The sequence below is a fragment of the Colletotrichum truncatum genome (genome assembly GCF_014235925.2).
Source record: "Colletotrichum truncatum strain CMES1059 chromosome Unknown Contig_0002, whole genome shotgun sequence".
Lineage (NCBI taxonomy): Eukaryota > Fungi > Ascomycota > Sordariomycetes > Glomerellales > Glomerellaceae > Colletotrichum > Colletotrichum truncatum.
The window spans coordinates 6451165-6467677 of record NW_027222399.1 but is presented as its reverse complement, the minus strand read 5'-3'; the positions used below and the strand labels follow the sequence as shown (position 1 = coordinate 6467677).

General features: G+C 47.7%; 5 protein-coding genes across 5 annotated transcripts; 1 reads left to right on the top strand and 4 right to left on the bottom strand.

Annotated features, from left to right (window-relative positions):
* Window positions 1-4079: 4079 nt before the first annotated feature.
* Window positions 4080-5052, bottom strand: CTRU02_204725 (NAD(P)-binding protein; the record flags this gene model as incomplete). The annotated part of the gene is made up of 2 exons (XM_036721201.1): window positions 4080-4964; window positions 5020-5052. The coding sequence occupies 2 exons, from the start codon at window positions 5050-5052 to the stop codon at window positions 4080-4082; spliced, it is 918 nt and encodes a 305-aa protein (XP_036587185.1).
* Window positions 5053-5724: 672 nt separating this feature from the next.
* On the top strand, window positions 5725-6801 carry CTRU02_204724 (zinc-binding oxidoreductase; the record flags this gene model as incomplete). The annotated part of the gene is made up of 1 exon (XM_036721200.1): window positions 5725-6801. One exon carries the CDS (start codon window positions 5725-5727, stop codon window positions 6799-6801), a length of 1077 nt encoding a protein of 358 aa, XP_036587184.1.
* Window positions 6802-7000: 199 nt separating this feature from the next.
* Window positions 7001-8700, bottom strand: CTRU02_204723 (hexose carrier protein; the record flags this gene model as incomplete). Its single annotated transcript, XM_036721199.1, has 4 exons — window positions 7001-7421; window positions 7475-8206; window positions 8262-8433; window positions 8487-8700. The coding sequence occupies 4 exons, from the start codon at window positions 8698-8700 to the stop codon at window positions 7001-7003; spliced, it is 1539 nt and encodes a 512-aa protein (XP_036587183.1).
* A 2143-nt stretch (window positions 8701-10843) lies between these two features.
* CTRU02_204722 (lysophospholipase a) lies at window positions 10844-12106 on the bottom strand (the record flags this gene model as incomplete). The annotated part of the gene is made up of 4 exons (XM_036721198.1): window positions 10844-11269; window positions 11318-11609; window positions 11660-11920; window positions 12003-12106. 4 exons carry the CDS (start codon window positions 12104-12106, stop codon window positions 10844-10846), a joined length of 1083 nt encoding a protein of 360 aa, XP_036587182.1.
* Window positions 12107-14256: 2150 nt separating this feature from the next.
* On the bottom strand, window positions 14257-15637 carry CTRU02_204721 (uncharacterized protein; the record flags this gene model as incomplete). The annotated part of the gene is made up of 5 exons (XM_036721197.1): window positions 14257-14716; window positions 14815-15185; window positions 15244-15311; window positions 15376-15412; window positions 15467-15637. 5 exons carry the CDS (start codon window positions 15635-15637, stop codon window positions 14257-14259), a joined length of 1107 nt encoding a protein of 368 aa, XP_036587181.1.
* Between the last annotated feature and the right edge of the window lie 876 nt (window positions 15638-16513).

Genomic DNA, 16513 nt, shown 5'->3' with positions numbered 1-16513 from the left:
ACATCCATCATCTGCAGGTGCGGCGGACCCGTCGATAGGCTTCGATCAAATTTTACACGGGTGCCTCCCTAGTGTACCGGGGAATGGCGCAGCCGTTCGAGGTGTTTTCCCTTTTCGGGTATGGTTCATGAGAGGTATTGGGAACCTCGTGGCATGTTCAATGTTTACGATATCAACCGTCTCTTGACGGAATTGCATTGAAAAAGCTGGGTTGATATGCTAGAATCTAGCAAAGCTGGTCGACGAGTGGACATGAGCGAAAGCTCTGTAATGTCTTCCGGTATCTCAGCAATGTCAACATTGAAGGGCATTCATCGCATCCCTCGATAAGGCAAACGACAAAAAGCATGGCGCATAAGTGTGGGGGCATCTCGGTGGAAGAAAACGGATATTGAAGTCAACTAGCTGAGAGCCTGGTGTCTTGGACTTACATGGGACGGGAGGGAATTGGTAGCAAGTGTCTAGACGCAAGCGCATGCGACGCAGCAAGACACAGACTGTCATCCCCCACGTGCCACTGACAGGCCTGGAGACTTGGTGAACGTCGTAGTGCGTGAGCCAGGATGTTCAGCTCTAGCAAGGTATCCGAGAGCAATGTTGGTCGTTGGTTTGGAAGAATAGTGGAAACTTTGGTGGGGAGGATATGATGAACTCGTACCTTTGACATTTAGCTAACAAGCCAATAGCGGTACAAAGATCGAATAGGCTTTTTTTTTCGTTTTTACATGCCCAGAGACCAGGAGGTACTCCATCACGACCCAGTTTAAAACGAAACAGTCGATACACGAGTTACAAGAAAGTCATCGTGAGAAAGACTAGATTGGGTGTAAAGACTCTTACTAGGTACGTAGACGGGAGAGATGGGTGGGCTTAACCCAAAACAGCCACCGAACCCCGCTTAATAGTGGGTCTCTGAAGCGACTTGGCGCGCCAAGCGCCAAGACATATGCTCACAAGAAGCGCCAAGCGCACCCTACTTGGAGGGAAAGTGCCATACAACCACAACAACGTTCCTGCCATGGCCGCCACGGCCCCACTTCCGTCCCCCGCAACTACCGAATCACGGCCTCCGAATCCACCACGTGTGTAGTCCCGTCCCTCCCTGTGGCCCTGACCGGCCAGATCCCCGGACCATCTCTATGAGACATCCCCCCAATATCATCTCAAGACTTTGCACGAGTCACCATCTCCATGTTCGCGCCGTCAGCCCAAACGTCCCCAATGTGGCACGAATGCCCGGAATCTCTATAAAACTCGCTCCCTCCGCCAAGCGGCCAAGACCTCCAGTGCCTCCAAGAACGCTCCGCCCATCGACTGTATCGAATGTCATTTCTTCCCACATCGACCACTCACCCAGTCCTCCAAGGCGGATTGGCCTGCTCGGCTCCCTTTGCCTAGCAACCTCGCCTTATTTGTTCCCCCGACCGAAAAGGAACATGACCCTCCCGGGCCCTCCCCCCTCCAATATTCCCCGATCCAGCTAGACACCCGGCTTCCGTCCTTTCACACCTGGCGCTGCGCTCTTCCGCCAGTCACGTCCGCCCATTTCCTCCCTCCCACCGAATCCAGACATCTTCCCGATCAGTCTTTCACGAATTAAGGACGGGAATAGCTCGCGATTCCCAGGTCACCACTTGCCCATCCTCTTTGGATGCAAGACACACCATGGGATGATTGGCCGCGGGCCCTCCTTCATCCTTCCCCGTTGGAATACCGGACCACCCTAGTCACTCGCGTACCATCACCCCGGTGTTGGCTGCCGCACCCGTATACGCACCCATCCTACCCGACCAGAGAACCAGGACGTCCAAGAAACCCAAGCAATTACCAAGCCGATTCGGTCCCTTCCTTCTGGCCAATCAGATTGCCTCCTCGAAGCCCGTGGTCTCTCTGAGGAAGCTCAGACATTCCAAAAGTGCAGCAAATCGTCAGGCTGTGCTTTTCTTGGCCTCTGTGGATCTCCTGCCAACGTCCATCGCCTCTTGGCTGGATTGTATCTATCCAAGACCAGTCGTCATGTCGTGGAGTTCGTTCGCTTGTAAGGTGATGCGATGCATACGCTGCACCGACGATTTTGGCTTTCCATTGCCAGAAGAACCACCTGTTTTTTCTGTTTGTTTTTTTTTTTTCTCCGGGGCTTGCTGATCCTTTGACAGCATGATTTTACCTGTCACTGGCATGTACTTGACACAGAAACCGCTCACTCACCTAACCCGCGATTACCCAGAACCTTGTTCTCTCGGCGTGTTGGGATGACATCTGTCACTTTTCTTGACAGACTCCACGATGCTGCAACAGTGGCGCAACATCGTCAAGCGACTTGCCACTTGCCCCTGCATCCAAGAAAGGTAAACTTTTCGACTCAGCTTTGGGCTCCCGGGCACTATTTCGCTCAAATCTTCACCTTACCATCTATTTGATGTTTTTGTCAAATTTTTCGTGTCATCCCATGATGGGTGTCGGGGGCGTCATGTAGCCGCCATCCTCTACGAATGATTTACACCGTATGATGGCGTCGTTGCGCTCATCGGTGTCCAAGATGGCTAGACCGTCTTGACCTGTGACATAGAAACGCCTCCTCGGTGAGTCCACGCTGAGAAGCTTTCTGAACAGAATCAACGCTCCAGGCCGTCACAATGGATGCACGTGGCGTTGCTCATCATCAGCAATGGGCTTCGACTGAAGTGTCAAACTCGATATTTTCAACCTCCTGACCTAGTCGCCATCGTGATATAGGTAAAGCGTCCCGAAAGGGCCCATCGAGGTAAGGTACGCGACAGGGATCCCAATTTGCATGATACCGAATCCACGGTCAAGATGACCTGGTAAGACTCTGCAGTCTTACAGTAGTTCGTGAGGTTTCTTGTCTTGGCTGGGCACACTTCCTGCAAGTGGATGCCTGGCAAATTGCGCTCCCCTTCATTGCGTCGTCGGTCGTCCCGGTGTCACACATCCTTGAGAGCATGCCTGTGTAGGCATCCTTGGTGCTTATGCTTTCAATTTTGGTTGTTTCCAACCAAACGTGCCCTAATTAGAGCAGTCAACCATTAAATTTGGTTATGCGTAAATCCCAATCAAGCGAATATGACTCAAGAGTTACAAAAGTGACTTTGAAAGACTTGAATGGTGAGCATCAAATGAATAAACGACAAATGTGCCAACGCAGGCAACGCAAAGAAATGTGCTATGAATCAATCAAGGTCCTGCCTCTCAAAACGTCACTTTTAAGCACCTCTCGTCCCAAGTTGTTGTGATCAGCTTCCATGACTCAACCAGTGTAGATCAAAGAGGAAAGTCGAGTATTCCACATGCTACATGCAGGTCTGCAACCTTGGTCTCAGGCGACGCGCAGCCTGGTCGACACCCTCGTCCTCCCGGCGTGGCATGCAGAGCGCGATGCATTCTACATGCCGGTTATGCCGGTCTAAGAACTGAAAGGATGTCGGCATGATCCACTCCCACTCGCCGCCCGTCACATTCTAGAATGTCGGTTCGGGCGCGTACAGTGGAGTGCAGAGACGGGCGATCCAAGGGTGTGGTGTTGGGCTGGCTGGCTCATGTCTCTAGCCCATTGGGTGGCGCAGGGTAACCAGTTGGAAGGGCTGTAGGGTTGGTACAGGGCTAGAATGTCTATCCTGGCTGATTTGCTTGCCACTCGTCCTTTCTTCTTCCAGCTGAAGCCTAGATTATCTTCCTGATTCTTTGCCAACTTCCATCCCTGCATCTTGATTCGATGGGGACCATGATTGACTGAAGAGCTGAAGCATTGCGGTGTCGAGTCGTTATGCGGAACAAACCCTCCAACAGATGGTATGACATGCTAGTGAGCACATTGTATCATTACACTATGATGGGTTATCAGTTGACTTGTTTATGTGAGTCTACGTCAACGATATGTTTTTCAAACCTGCTGGTTGAGTTCCGACCTCTCGCCCCCTTCCAGCAACTCTCTTACGACTTTCGAACAAACAACATGCGCCACCATTCAAGAACTCATGGCAGACTTTGCCTTTATGCTCCCTCGCCAGGTCACAATAGCGAGGGTTCAATTCAAAGCTTCCGCCGCGTAACTAACCGATCTAACTGAGTAGTTTCCTCAAGTTCTCTTTCAACGCAATCTTCCCTTCATCCCAACCCGGTTCAACCTGGCTCTCAAAGTTGGATCCATAGCGATTGTCTTGGTCCAGAAGCGCAACAGTGGAAAGAGCCTCGTACGCTTTGGAGTTCAGTCTGTCCTGGACACCATTATCCGTGTCCCTCTGCCACAGCTCGTGAGCCTTCTGGTATAGCCCATCAAACGGAGTATCAACAACCGTCCACCCTTCAAGCCCCAAATCTTTGACAATAGCAACAAGCTGATTAGTTGAAACAGTGTGACTAGCAAAATATGCAGGCCGGTTTTTATACTTGTCAAGGTCTTTCAGCACAGCAACCAGCGCCTCGCCGTTAAGCGCGTGTCTGCTGATGCTGTATCGCTGGTCTCCCGAGCCGTGGCGCGTGATGACCTTCTTCTCTTTGTTGACCCAGAATATCTCCTTCTCGATCGCCCAGTCGTACCACGGCCCCGTCACTATCGCTGTCCATGACAATTTGCCGTCGGAGTCAGCGACTACCTTTTCGAGCTCACGCTGAGCCTTGATCTTGGGATTGAAGATGAGAACATCCTCGGCGCGTGGATGGAACGTGTTGCCGCTGAAGTCTGGTGTGATTATGTGCTTCACCCCCGCGGCAAGCACTGCTTGGAGGATTTGTTTCTGATGAATTGCGGCCGCCGGATTGAAGGCCTCGACTATTGCGTCCTGGCCTTCTAAGGCCAACGTCAAGGCTTCCTTATCGGTGTACTCTGCTCTCTTGATGGTGACTCCTTGGATGATTGATTTGCTTGCGGGACGCAGGATACAGGTTACATCGAAATTGGCAGCGCGAAGTGCTGGAATGAGGACCTCACCGAGAGAACCGGTGGCCTTGATATCAGGCATGAGTATCAAAAATGCCTAGGACATTATTCACAGAACTTACACCGAGAACGGCAACTTTCTCAACCCTGGTCATGATGTTTGTTGGTTATTTATAAAGGTATAGTTTATGTGACATTGATAGTTCATGAAGAACTGGCATTGGATCATGGCGCATCTTGCGCAGCTCCAAACGCGGGTGTATTCTCACTATTTATCAAAGAACAGGTTCCCAGCCTCCAATTAAGCCATTGTCAACGCAGAAAATAATTGGGTGGTGTTCAACAATTTCAAGACTTCTCGCAGTCGCTGTCAACGTTGTGTGCGACGCGTAACGTTATATAACATTCGTCATTGCTGTGGAATATCACGGCGTCCGTGTTTGCTGTCCGTTTACGGCTAGTTTGTGATCCAAAGGAAGCGATTCGACGGCGCGAAACATGATTATTCAGCCGCCTCACGCCATGCTTATAAATTTTCCAATCATTTCCATTCCTTCGTCGTCTTGATTTGTTATGCAAAAGCTATCTGGAACAGCAGCTTTGAAAAGGCGGGGTAACGTGGTCAGATTTTGGTGTGCTTGCATCACTATGTTGCCTAGAAACTCATGTCTACGACAGGGGATGAATACAAGCCATATAATCCAATGGGCATCTGTAAGCCACAGTCGTAAACACCCCTCCTCATAACGTTATCAACTCCAACCATTCAAAGCAGCACTATCATCAATTGTTAGTCATCTAAGTTAGGCGGAAGCAACATTCAAAACATGGCCACCATGAAAGCTATCATCACGCAAGGCAACGGCGTCATCTCCGTTCAATCCATCCCTCGCCCGAAGCCTGGCCCCGGTGAGATCCTTGTCAAGGTCCACTACGCCGCCCAGAATCCGTCGGACTGGAAAACGGTCAAAGGCTCCCCCCCGGTAGTCCCACCTGCACCGGCGGGCCTGATTCTCGGCTGCGATTTTGCCGGCACCGTCGAGGACCCCAACGGCTCGGCATGGCGCAAGGGCCAACGCGTCGCTGGATTCGTACATGGGTCCAGCAATAACGGGACCCCGGCCAACCCCATTCGGGGCACGTATGCAGAATACGTCTCCATTGAATCGAGCTTGGTCTTTCAGGTTCCCGAGAACGTGGAGCTCAAGGGGGCTTCTACCATTGGACTTGCTTTCGCCACTGCCATGCAGGCTTTGTACCAGCGGCTCTCTCTGCCTGAACCCTCCGAGTCCAAGACCGGAGACTGGTTCTTGGTGTACGGTGGGGCGACCAGTGTTGGGAATTATGCCATTCAGCTAGCTAAGCTTAGCGGACTGCGTGTCATTACGACTGCGTCCCCCAAAAACCACGAACAGCTCAAATCCCTGGGAGCGGATGTGGTACTTGATTACCACGGAGACTGGGTGGAGGAAGCGAAAAAGATCACCGAGGGGAAGCTGCAGCGTGCCCTCGATACCATCTCTGCTAATGGGTCCACGGCCAAAATAGCCCAGGCGCTTTCACAGATCGAAGGAGACCATGTCATCATTCTGATTCCTGCTTTCCCGCCGGCCAAGGAGGAAATCAAGGCTGTCAACCCTCATGTGAAGGTTGAGTGGACGATCGTCTACACCGTGTTTGAAAGAGCACTTCCGTTCCGTATCGAGAACTGCGGCGACGAAACGCCCGAGGACAAGAAACTCTGGGAGAAATACTTGCGGCTGTTGCCTCAGTACCTTGAGCGAGGGGAAGTGAAGCCTGACAAGGTGAAGGAGCTCGATGGATTGGAGAGTGTAGAGGACGGACTCAAGATTTCAGAGGAAGGCAAACTGTCCAATGAAAAGTTGGTGTTCAAAATTTTGTGAGTGCGCAATGTGTGTATAAAAGGCCTCCTGTTGAGGATTTCTAGACTATATCTATGATTTGCGAAATTTATGGGTTAGAAACTATCTAAAGTACCCAAGAAGAAATTTAACTCCACCATCTTATTGGGTAGTTCTTATGAGGGAGTTCTTCCACATTTCACAGAATTGGCTGAAAATAGCCATCTTGCAAGTTACCCAGTCATGAGTGCTCTACATGCACACCATTCTTCTCCGATGCGTTCGAAACCCGCTTCTCCACGTCCGTTCCAGAGGTGCCAGCTCCACTCTTCATAGCCTTTGTCATCTCCCTTGCAACCTTGACTGGGCTACGACCTTGGGTGAAGAACTCGTCGATGTCTTCTAAACGGAAGTTGCTTGTCTCGGGGTAGAAAAAGTAAATTATCGGGACGAAGGCGAAGTTGGTTACCACAAATATGAGATACGCCTTCCATTGGAGACGGTTAATAATAACCGGCGTTATCATGACCACAAAGAAGTTCCAAAGCCAGTTGGAGCTGATGCCGACGGCGGTACCACGGGTTCTGGCATGCAGGGGGAGGATCTCGGGAACTACCACCCACGGGACGCAGTTCATTCCCATACCAAAGATGAGATTGTATCTGTGGCTTATCAGCAACAAGTCGTCAAAACTCTCACCCACTGGGACACTCACAGGAAGAAGAAGGCTACCGCAGCCGTGGCACATGCCTGGCCGTTAGGGAAACCAACGCGAGAGAGGAGCACCGATATCATCAGCATGCAAATCCCCAGGCCAGTGCTTCCCCATATCATGGTCTTGCGACGTCCCATGCGGTCAAGAGCCAGAGCGGGTAGGATAGACCCAAACATAAACATCATTTGGACGCATCCACCAATGATCTGAGCCATATGTGCCGTCATTCCCACATTCTGGACTAAAACGCTAGGGATGTAGTAGACCACCAGATTAATTCCGCCAATTTGGTTCATGAACTGAACTCCCCATGCCAGGAGCACACGGTGTCCTGTTCTGACGCGGTCATTTTTGAAAATGCTGAAGAAGGAAGATTCTTTCTTTTCAGAAACCTCCAGTTCAATAGCGTGATGGATGGCGTGTACCTCATCGCGGATGTAGCTGTCGGAAGGATCTTTGTCGAAGACGTCGCACAGCACTTGTACAGCCTCCTGCTCTCGGCCGTGCTTAAAGAGCCAACGAGGCGACTCGGGAAGCGCAAAGACGAGGACGATGACGACAAAGGCGAAAACCATCTGGAAGGCAAGAGGCAGACGCCATGCGATCGGGCCGCCTACAAAAGACATGCCAAAGTCGAACCAGTAAGCAAAAACGATTCCCACCCCCACGAAGAGGGTTTCTGCAGAGACAAGACGGCCGCGGTATTTTCTGTCGCACAGCTCCGATTGATACCTGTTGATTCCTGCTTAGCAAGTTTCGGACACCGCTGCACAGATAAGTTTCATACATCGGAACGGTCGAGGTCTTCATACCGGTGCCCAGGCCGGTTACAATACGTCCTATGATTAAGTGAGGAACAGTGAAGGCAGTCGTCTGGAGGGTCGCTCCGATGATGACCAAAGCCATGGCGGACCATATCGTCTTGCGGCGTCCCAGAATTTCTCCGAATATAAAGTTCACTTAACAGCCAGTATGTTAGCAACGCCACATAAAATCAGTTTTCTTTACTTACAAACGCAACCGGCGAGACAGCCCAGGTTGTAGCACGACACAATGATGCCAGTTTCTGAATCGGAGGGATGATCAAACTGGTCCAGCCAATCCTGCATTTGAAGAATACCACCAAAGACTCCCTGATCATATCCGAACAGTACGAAGGCTATCAGACAACACACTGTAACGCCCGCTTGGAGGCGTTTGCCTCGCCCAAGGCTGAAAAGTGCCATGACGCGAGATGATGGGACTCGAAGGCAGTGTTCCAGGTCTTAACTTGGGGTCACCTTTCTGGGATGGATGACCTTTAAAACTGCGACTGCCCTGTCCAGGATGTTGTCGTCTCCAGGTTTGTCTAAATACTAGACTTCAGTTCTTCGGGCATTCCCCGGATTTCCGACGATAATTCAAGCTGGGGTAAAACTGGAGCTGGCCACCGTTGATTTCGCAAATCATGCGGGGAAAATAGAACAAACGTGATTCGACGCTGCCAAAACAGGAAGTTTTACGCCTTCGTGAGCAAATGACAAACGAAGCTGGGCGCTTACGCTTATAGCTTTTCTTACTCAGACTCTCCCGCCTCTTTATACTCTCTAGTCGGAACTGATGCCATCAGGTCTACAGAAGAGGGGAATTACGAGGCGGTCAAACCCGTACGGGTCAAAACGTAACGTTGGATCCAGACTGAAGGCTGGGGCAAGCGATCTGCACTGCATTGCATTTACAAAAGGTAACCTTGGATGGGCCCCTGCGCTTAAAAACTCCTGTTTTGTTTACTTCTGGGCATTTGAAGTCTTGGTCTTTTGTTAGAGCAGCTGTTTGTCGACACAAACATGCAAGTAGTCATCCGGACGTTGCTCAAGCATGATGACGTCTTCAACATTGGACTTTGAGGAATAAGCAACCAAAACCCATGGTCGGCCCAGTGGATTCCAGTATCGATGGCACTGGCCTCCACTTTTACCGATATCGTTGGCTGGCTTTGTAGAACTTCATTGTGTAGTGTCATTTATTGGTCTGCTGCTGACTCCCCAGCAATACGCGCGCCAATCACAAGCAAGATTGACCATCACCAGCCACTACATTGCATATTGACCGATAGCTTAGGAGACCTTTAGACTGACATGCGTTCTATGACTACATACCTCTTCTTTCTGGCTGAAAATACGAAACTTGCTTGCCAGAACCTTTTGGTGCCCATTCTTGGGATATCTTTGATTATATTTTCGGTAGTATCCAGACGACCGACTGGAACAGGGGGGTGGTACAGGGATTTCCCTTTGTGATAGGGGCAGGAGTCTTAAGTCAGTTCTTCCGTCAACGACTCAAATGCTAGGTCGACCTTCTTCGGTGAGATGCCTCGGCAGCGCTGTGTTGCCAGAGACGAAGGGAACCGGCCATTCGGCGGCTAACGATTTCAAACCAAGCGGTCTTGCGATCTCTAGGAGATCAAGGTGATCTAGTGAATCTCAACGCTTCAGTCGCTTCACACAAACCAGATTCAAACATTGAGACGGTCAGAGTCTCAACTACACCATATTGGTCAGATATGTTCAGTAGAACAGATTTCTCCATGTTCTCACTGTTTGGCTTTGAATAAATGCAAGCTTCTCTTGTTAAGGCTCCTCGCCATATCTGCATATTAGGCGTTTCTGAATTGTTAGCGATTATGCCCGGGATTTTAGTAGTTGCAAATGATGATAACCTCGGCAAGCGAGCTGGATATGAGTTGGATGTACTGGGTATTTATCTGGCACATCATACAGATAATGACTGCACGATCTTTTCGACGTGTTCGCATCTTGCTTCTCAGGTTACTGTGTCACAGAAACGCATAAATTATGTCACATTTGCCTAGCGAATACGCGGCTACTCTCTGAACTGCCTAAAGCTTGAGGCCATTTCACCTTATGGGTTCTCATCAGTCTCGCTGTCCAGGCTCCTACTTCGCTGTCCACTATGGATTTAATTCAAAGATAGTTTATTAAAAGACGCTTACGAAACTGAATCAAGAATATGGCCACAAGATTTTCGCATGATTGGAAAAACCATTCATTGGAAACTGTGGCAAGGTACAAGATTGCAGAAAGGCGCCTTCATTCGTTTCGTTTGGAAACTGACTTTACATTCGATACAGCGTGACTTGCAGGTTGCTAGTGAGGCCTGTAGATGTAGGCTAGTCCCGTCTAGAGTCGTTTACTACTCGTTAAGTTCTGAATCTGTTATTTACAGCTTTAAACTGTATATTGCTGTCTACATCCTTGCACGGGTGTCACAGGAATTCCAGGTTCGGCCTGTATCGGCCATTTAGCTAAGAGCAATTTTGTGCATTATATTTGTCTACAATAAATAGTCACTCCATGTCTTTAACAATATCTAGGTAGCTTTGCCGTTGATCCATCGGGTGCCCCACGATACCTGCGAGTTATCCGAAGAGCCACACTTTCCACTCTTCTGAGCTAAAAATTCGTCTACCTTCGAGCCAAGGAGTTCCTGAACACTGTACGTGATATGACCTGAGTCGTACCAGAAGTATTCAGCGACGGGTTGGCAACCGTAGGACGCATAGTTTGTGGCAATATCCCAAGCTTTGGCTTTGGGACAGATTGACGTAGTATTCGTAATTCCAAATGACGCTGCGTTGTTGAAGACATGAGTGAGCCAGCTGTAGGTATCAAACACCAGGGCAGTTGTTCCCGGATGCTTCTCAGTGAACGCCTTGGCAGTTTGATTGACAACGCTGTTAAACGTGTTGATCATCTGCGTATCCGGCTTACGGCTAGGGTTTGTTTGAGAAGCCGGCTGATTCAAGTGTCAGTTAGGGATTTCGAATTAGAGTAGACCGCTTACAGTTTTGTCCAAAGGAGGCAGGTTCAGGAACAGATAATTGCGGAATCCGGCGTCGTGAACTGTCTCAAGGCCTTCAAACTGTTCTGCAATGGCCGCTGTGTACAGTTCCTCAAAGTTTGTGAGGTTCTGGAAGGGAAATTCAAAGTTTGCCATGTCGTTGATGTCATTGATTCCGATGAAAGAGGCTACCAAAGACTTCTTAGTGTCGGCATCGATGACCGACTTTGCATATGTATTCCACTGCCAGATCTGGTTCAGGTATGACGTGGTGTAGTCATGGTGAAGAGGAACACTTATGTGGTGTCAGTTAAAGCTACGTCCACTAAGAATCGCATTACTCACAAAGTAGTAGAGATATCGGCACCAGCGAAGGCAAAATTCCATAATTGGACCTCACACTCTCGTGGTAGACCCTCTTTGCATCCAGTCAATTCTTGGATCCAATTAGGACCGCCTGCGGAAGATGTATTCTGCCCGGGAACAATACGATCAGAAAGAAGCTGCTCCGGAGTGAAAGAGATGTTCAACTGGGATCCGATAAAGCTGTAGCTCGGCCAGCCGTAGGTTCCTTGAACGAATGTATAGGAATCTCCAAATCCTAAACTGCATGTCTTGACATCAGCAACTGCCACTTTATACAACTATACTTATTCATCCAAAACATCGGAGGAAGTCGTAAACTCACACATATTCGGTCTTTTGCCAATCGAAAGGAACATCGGGTGCCACAGGTGATGCAAGGGCCGCTGCGGAAGCCATTCCAAGCAAGGTTGCCAGGGAGAGTGACATTGTGACGTACACTGCGGGGTGGCTACTTGCGGACAGCGTCAAAATCTTCACCACACAGCAATATTCAGGGCAACTTCATTCATTAATTGGGTAAATCTTAGCAATTATAGATCTCGGAATCTGCGCCTTTTAACGCAAGCTGATAAAAATCCCCATTTCTCCATGATTTCCCCGCTCTGGGGAAATGGAAACCTGTCAGGCGGGTATCAACTAGAAGCCGCGAGTCGGCCGAATATCCAGCTTTAATATCACTAAATAGCACTAGTACACCAGTTTCTGCAGGCGGGCATTTTCGCGTCCACCAGTGAGCTCTGTTGAGTGGCTGGCGAATGAGGGGAAGGCCCCTGTCTACCATGGTTGAGGCTTGAGCAGGGCTTCGGATTTCGCAGGAATAGGTGCCGAGTTGTTCGCTTTAGCGGGGCAAAAGACAAGCACAACTTCTCTCGAAGGTAACCTTGAGACGAATTGCAGAATCAAATAATCATTCAGTTCTTGCAATTATTTTGGTACTAAATAGATCAAGAACGCTCATGTCAGTATTGCTATGGATCACCAGAACTACTCTCCTACTGATAGCCAGCATGTTGTGGGAATCTTTGAGACGCCAACACAAAAGCTAAGATTTAATGACTGCTAACGTCCCACACCCACTTCTGGGCACCCCCCACATTTGGGCACCCCATTTACACCAAAAACGCCGTTTTTCGAAATTCTATATTAAACTAACTACTATACTTACTAAGAAAAGAAAATATATATAAACTATGTTAAGTATAATTATAGCCATCTAATTTTTTATAAAGGTTTAAATATAATAATAGTTATAATATAGAAGTTTAAAACTAAAAGCTTTAAAATGTTAGTAGATACTAGTAACTTACTAGTATTCCTTAACATTAGAAAAATATATTTTCGCTTAAGTTATATATACTTATTTAAAAAATCTAGGAAATTAATATTTATACTTATTAAAAGTATATAATTATATCTAAAAGAGATTTAAAAGTATTACTTTAGTAAATATAGTATAATTAAGGGTTAAAATTCTATAATAGAAACTTTTCTTAAGGGAAATTTTAAAATATTATTCTAAGCTTAAAGAATTTTTTACTAAGTATAAGAATATATAAATCTACTATATCTTACTTAAAAATTCTAATCATATTAGTTAAATATCTCTACCTATTTTATATATTAAGATATAGGCTAGGTAAATTAGTATTATAAATGTTAAACCTTGAATTTATAATACTTATTATCAATAATACTAGTATATAGCTACTTAAGTATTATAATTAAGTCTTAATCTATTTAACATATATTTATTCTCTTTAATAAGTAAAGTATTTAGTTTAATATAGAATTTCGAAAAACGGCGTTTTTGGTGTAAATGGGGTGCCCAGAAGTGGGTGTGGGACGTTAACGAAAACTCCTTCGCATTCGAGAGAAGCAATTATCTGACATGGGAAAGTGAGAGTAGAACAGAGTTTTACATACTGTGTCACTTTTAAGCGTCGGGGCGATTCAACCTGTCAATATCTGCTTTGTCAATGGCAAAATGTTAACTTCAAAAGAGCTACTGGTTCATTTTATTGCCCATAAAGCTTTCTCTTGTTTGCCTTCGGTAGTTGAGAAGCTAAAAATCAGTAACTAGGAGATTCTCTCATATACATAAGAGTTACTAGATAAAGAGGATTCCTCCATGAAATTCAGGTCCGAAGAAAGAGGTTTTCTACTTTCTTCTCATATCTCGACCTGCTTCGACTGGATGTTATTAATCAAAGGTAAATTACTGAGACAATTAGTTCTTTATGACACCAATGGCTATAGAACTATGAGTTATAAGGTTCCGAAACCCTACATCTTTACAAAGGAAGTGGATAAAACATAAAAGTGACTTCTATGTACGTTGAACAAATTCGAATGTCACATTGAAGTAGGTTCAAACATGCAATACTGAGTTGGTTCATACGGAGTCATAAAAAAGGAACTAATCATGTAAATGCTTTGGAATCCCAGTTTCAGTTTTGTGAAGTTTAGAACTGGCTTGTATGTCGCAGTGTCCAACTAGCATAAAAAATACACAAGAATAAAAAGCGGCCAATTCATTTGCCCAAACTCCCAGTAAAAGGTCCCAAACCTTTTTGGTTTTAGCCTCTCCTGACTGTCATCTCTCTCGTTACCATAATGTGGTTGTTGAATCCCCCTTTCAAATCCTCGTCGCTGTGTCTCTTGGGCTCAGCTGTAACGTGCGAGTAAACCGATGGCAACTCCCCCGGCTTGCTTGCCACCATGTCTTTAAGAACAAGTTCTTCTGTGCTGACTTCCCGCTGGTTGTTGCTCTTGAGCTCTTGAAAGTTGCTGCGGCCCAGACCAGAGGAAGTGGCATAACGTGGGTACGCGCTGGTTCCTTTGTGTCCGGAAGATAGCCCGGCGCCTGGCAGCCACTTAGCGAGCAATGGCCGAAGGGTAGGTAGAGAGGCACAGATGATGGAGGTGTTGAGTTCGATGGCGGACCAGATCGCTGCGCCAATGTTCTCCCACGGAGGGTCTTCGCTGTAGACTGCGGTGCGGAGAGTGAACATGCGGTAGATGGAGATGATACAAACACTGTACCAGCCACTTTGTTAGCCCTTCGAGCTCAAAAGCAAAGTTGGGAGAATAGAGAGGGGATATATGGAACTTCCAAACAAGAGCTAAGAACTTACAAAAAGCCAAGAGAAAAGACGCCGAATAGCATAGCCTTTTGTCGGGTGGGCAGTTTCAGCTTCAAGACAGACGGTAACGGGATGCAGAAAATCATGATATCGGTTGCCATGCTCATCCCCGACGAGAAATACCAGATAGGTAGAGTGTTGAGACAGAAGCCGGCTGTGCTTGGCACGATGATGGATATCGGTAGGCAAGAGAGGCCAAGGAGCGTGGCTTGCACACAAGCCCAAACAATGACGAAAAGCATCGCCCCGAAACAAATTCTCTGGACTCCCTTTGATACAAACACACGCCGGTACTGGAACAGGAATGACACTTTGACGACGTTCATACCAACATTGTAATGAAGAACGGCAACAAGCAGGAACTATACGCTCATCAGTATTGTTAACAAATCATGTAATAATACTCGGGCTTCGATTTACCTTTAATTGCTGCAGAGTCTCCTCTATAGAGACATTCTCAACATGCCTTCCCATGCCATATTTTACCTCTATTGTGATCGTTCACGTCAGTGTGCTGGCTCGAAAGGCTTCAGTCCATGAACGGCGGCGTACCTAGACATGTTGCTATTGTGACCACGATGGAAAAGAGCTATCGAATCGGTTAGTGATACCAGGGGGCATAGTGGGGTGTTAATGAGCTTACCATTGCCAGAAGAATAGTCCAGTCATCGTTTCCAGCTATCTTCAGAAGCACAAGTCTTGTGTAGAGACGGAGCAACATGACAATCGCCGAGGCGACGACGAACCCGATCGCAATTCCACTTACAAAGTGGCCATTGGACTCCGTGCGGATCACAGGGGCGGGTGTAGCCATATCTGCAGATGCTGGCCCGCAAGACGAAAAAGAATGACGGCGGGGAAGATCAAGAGATTCGCGGATCCAGTCTCGGTATCCAGAGCAAAGAAAGACAACCCAGCGCTATCGACCCAGCCTTATACTGGAGATGTCGACCATCTAGATAGGAAGAAGGTTGTTACTAATCCAGGGGCAGGATTGTGATTTTGTGTAGCTTTTCTCTTGCAACTGTCCAACGTCGAACGTCTTAGACCAGCACGGAAGAAACTTCCAAAGTGATCCACAAGACTGTTCGGTAGGGGTGGGATGTCCGAGACGGTAGCAACGGATGCAGATGCAATCTAAAGAGATAGTTCACCCACTTGCATTCTGAATGTAGGGTGACGGTTAATCCCCGACGGCACGACAACAGAAACAAGACTTTTTGACAAGGAGCCTCAACCCTGTACAGTCATTTGTCCCCTAACCAGGAGTTGCCGGGCGTTCATGCAGCCAGAGGGCGGAGATGGCGCCGCATTAGTGGGTTTACAATATTTTTTCAACGGCTTTCATCGAGCTTATCTACGTCGATATGAAAGAAATTTGCACATCAATTTTGTGTCAAACATGGGATCGACGAGAAACTTGCACAATTCTAGTGGTCGATATCGACTGGGTGATAACCGTCAAGGCCGAACCATGGTAGTGTGTCTTTGTGCCTTGTTTTTCTTTAATCACCTTTATGATACTCTGAACCTGGAAGACTAAGATCGACAATTACTCGGCCGATTGGGATATCCGGCCGCTCCGTATATACATGCATTTCTCGGTGGTATTTCCGTCACTAAAGCAATGCGACTTCGGGCACACAATATTCTATTCAAATCCCCTACATCGACAGACCGCACCATCGCT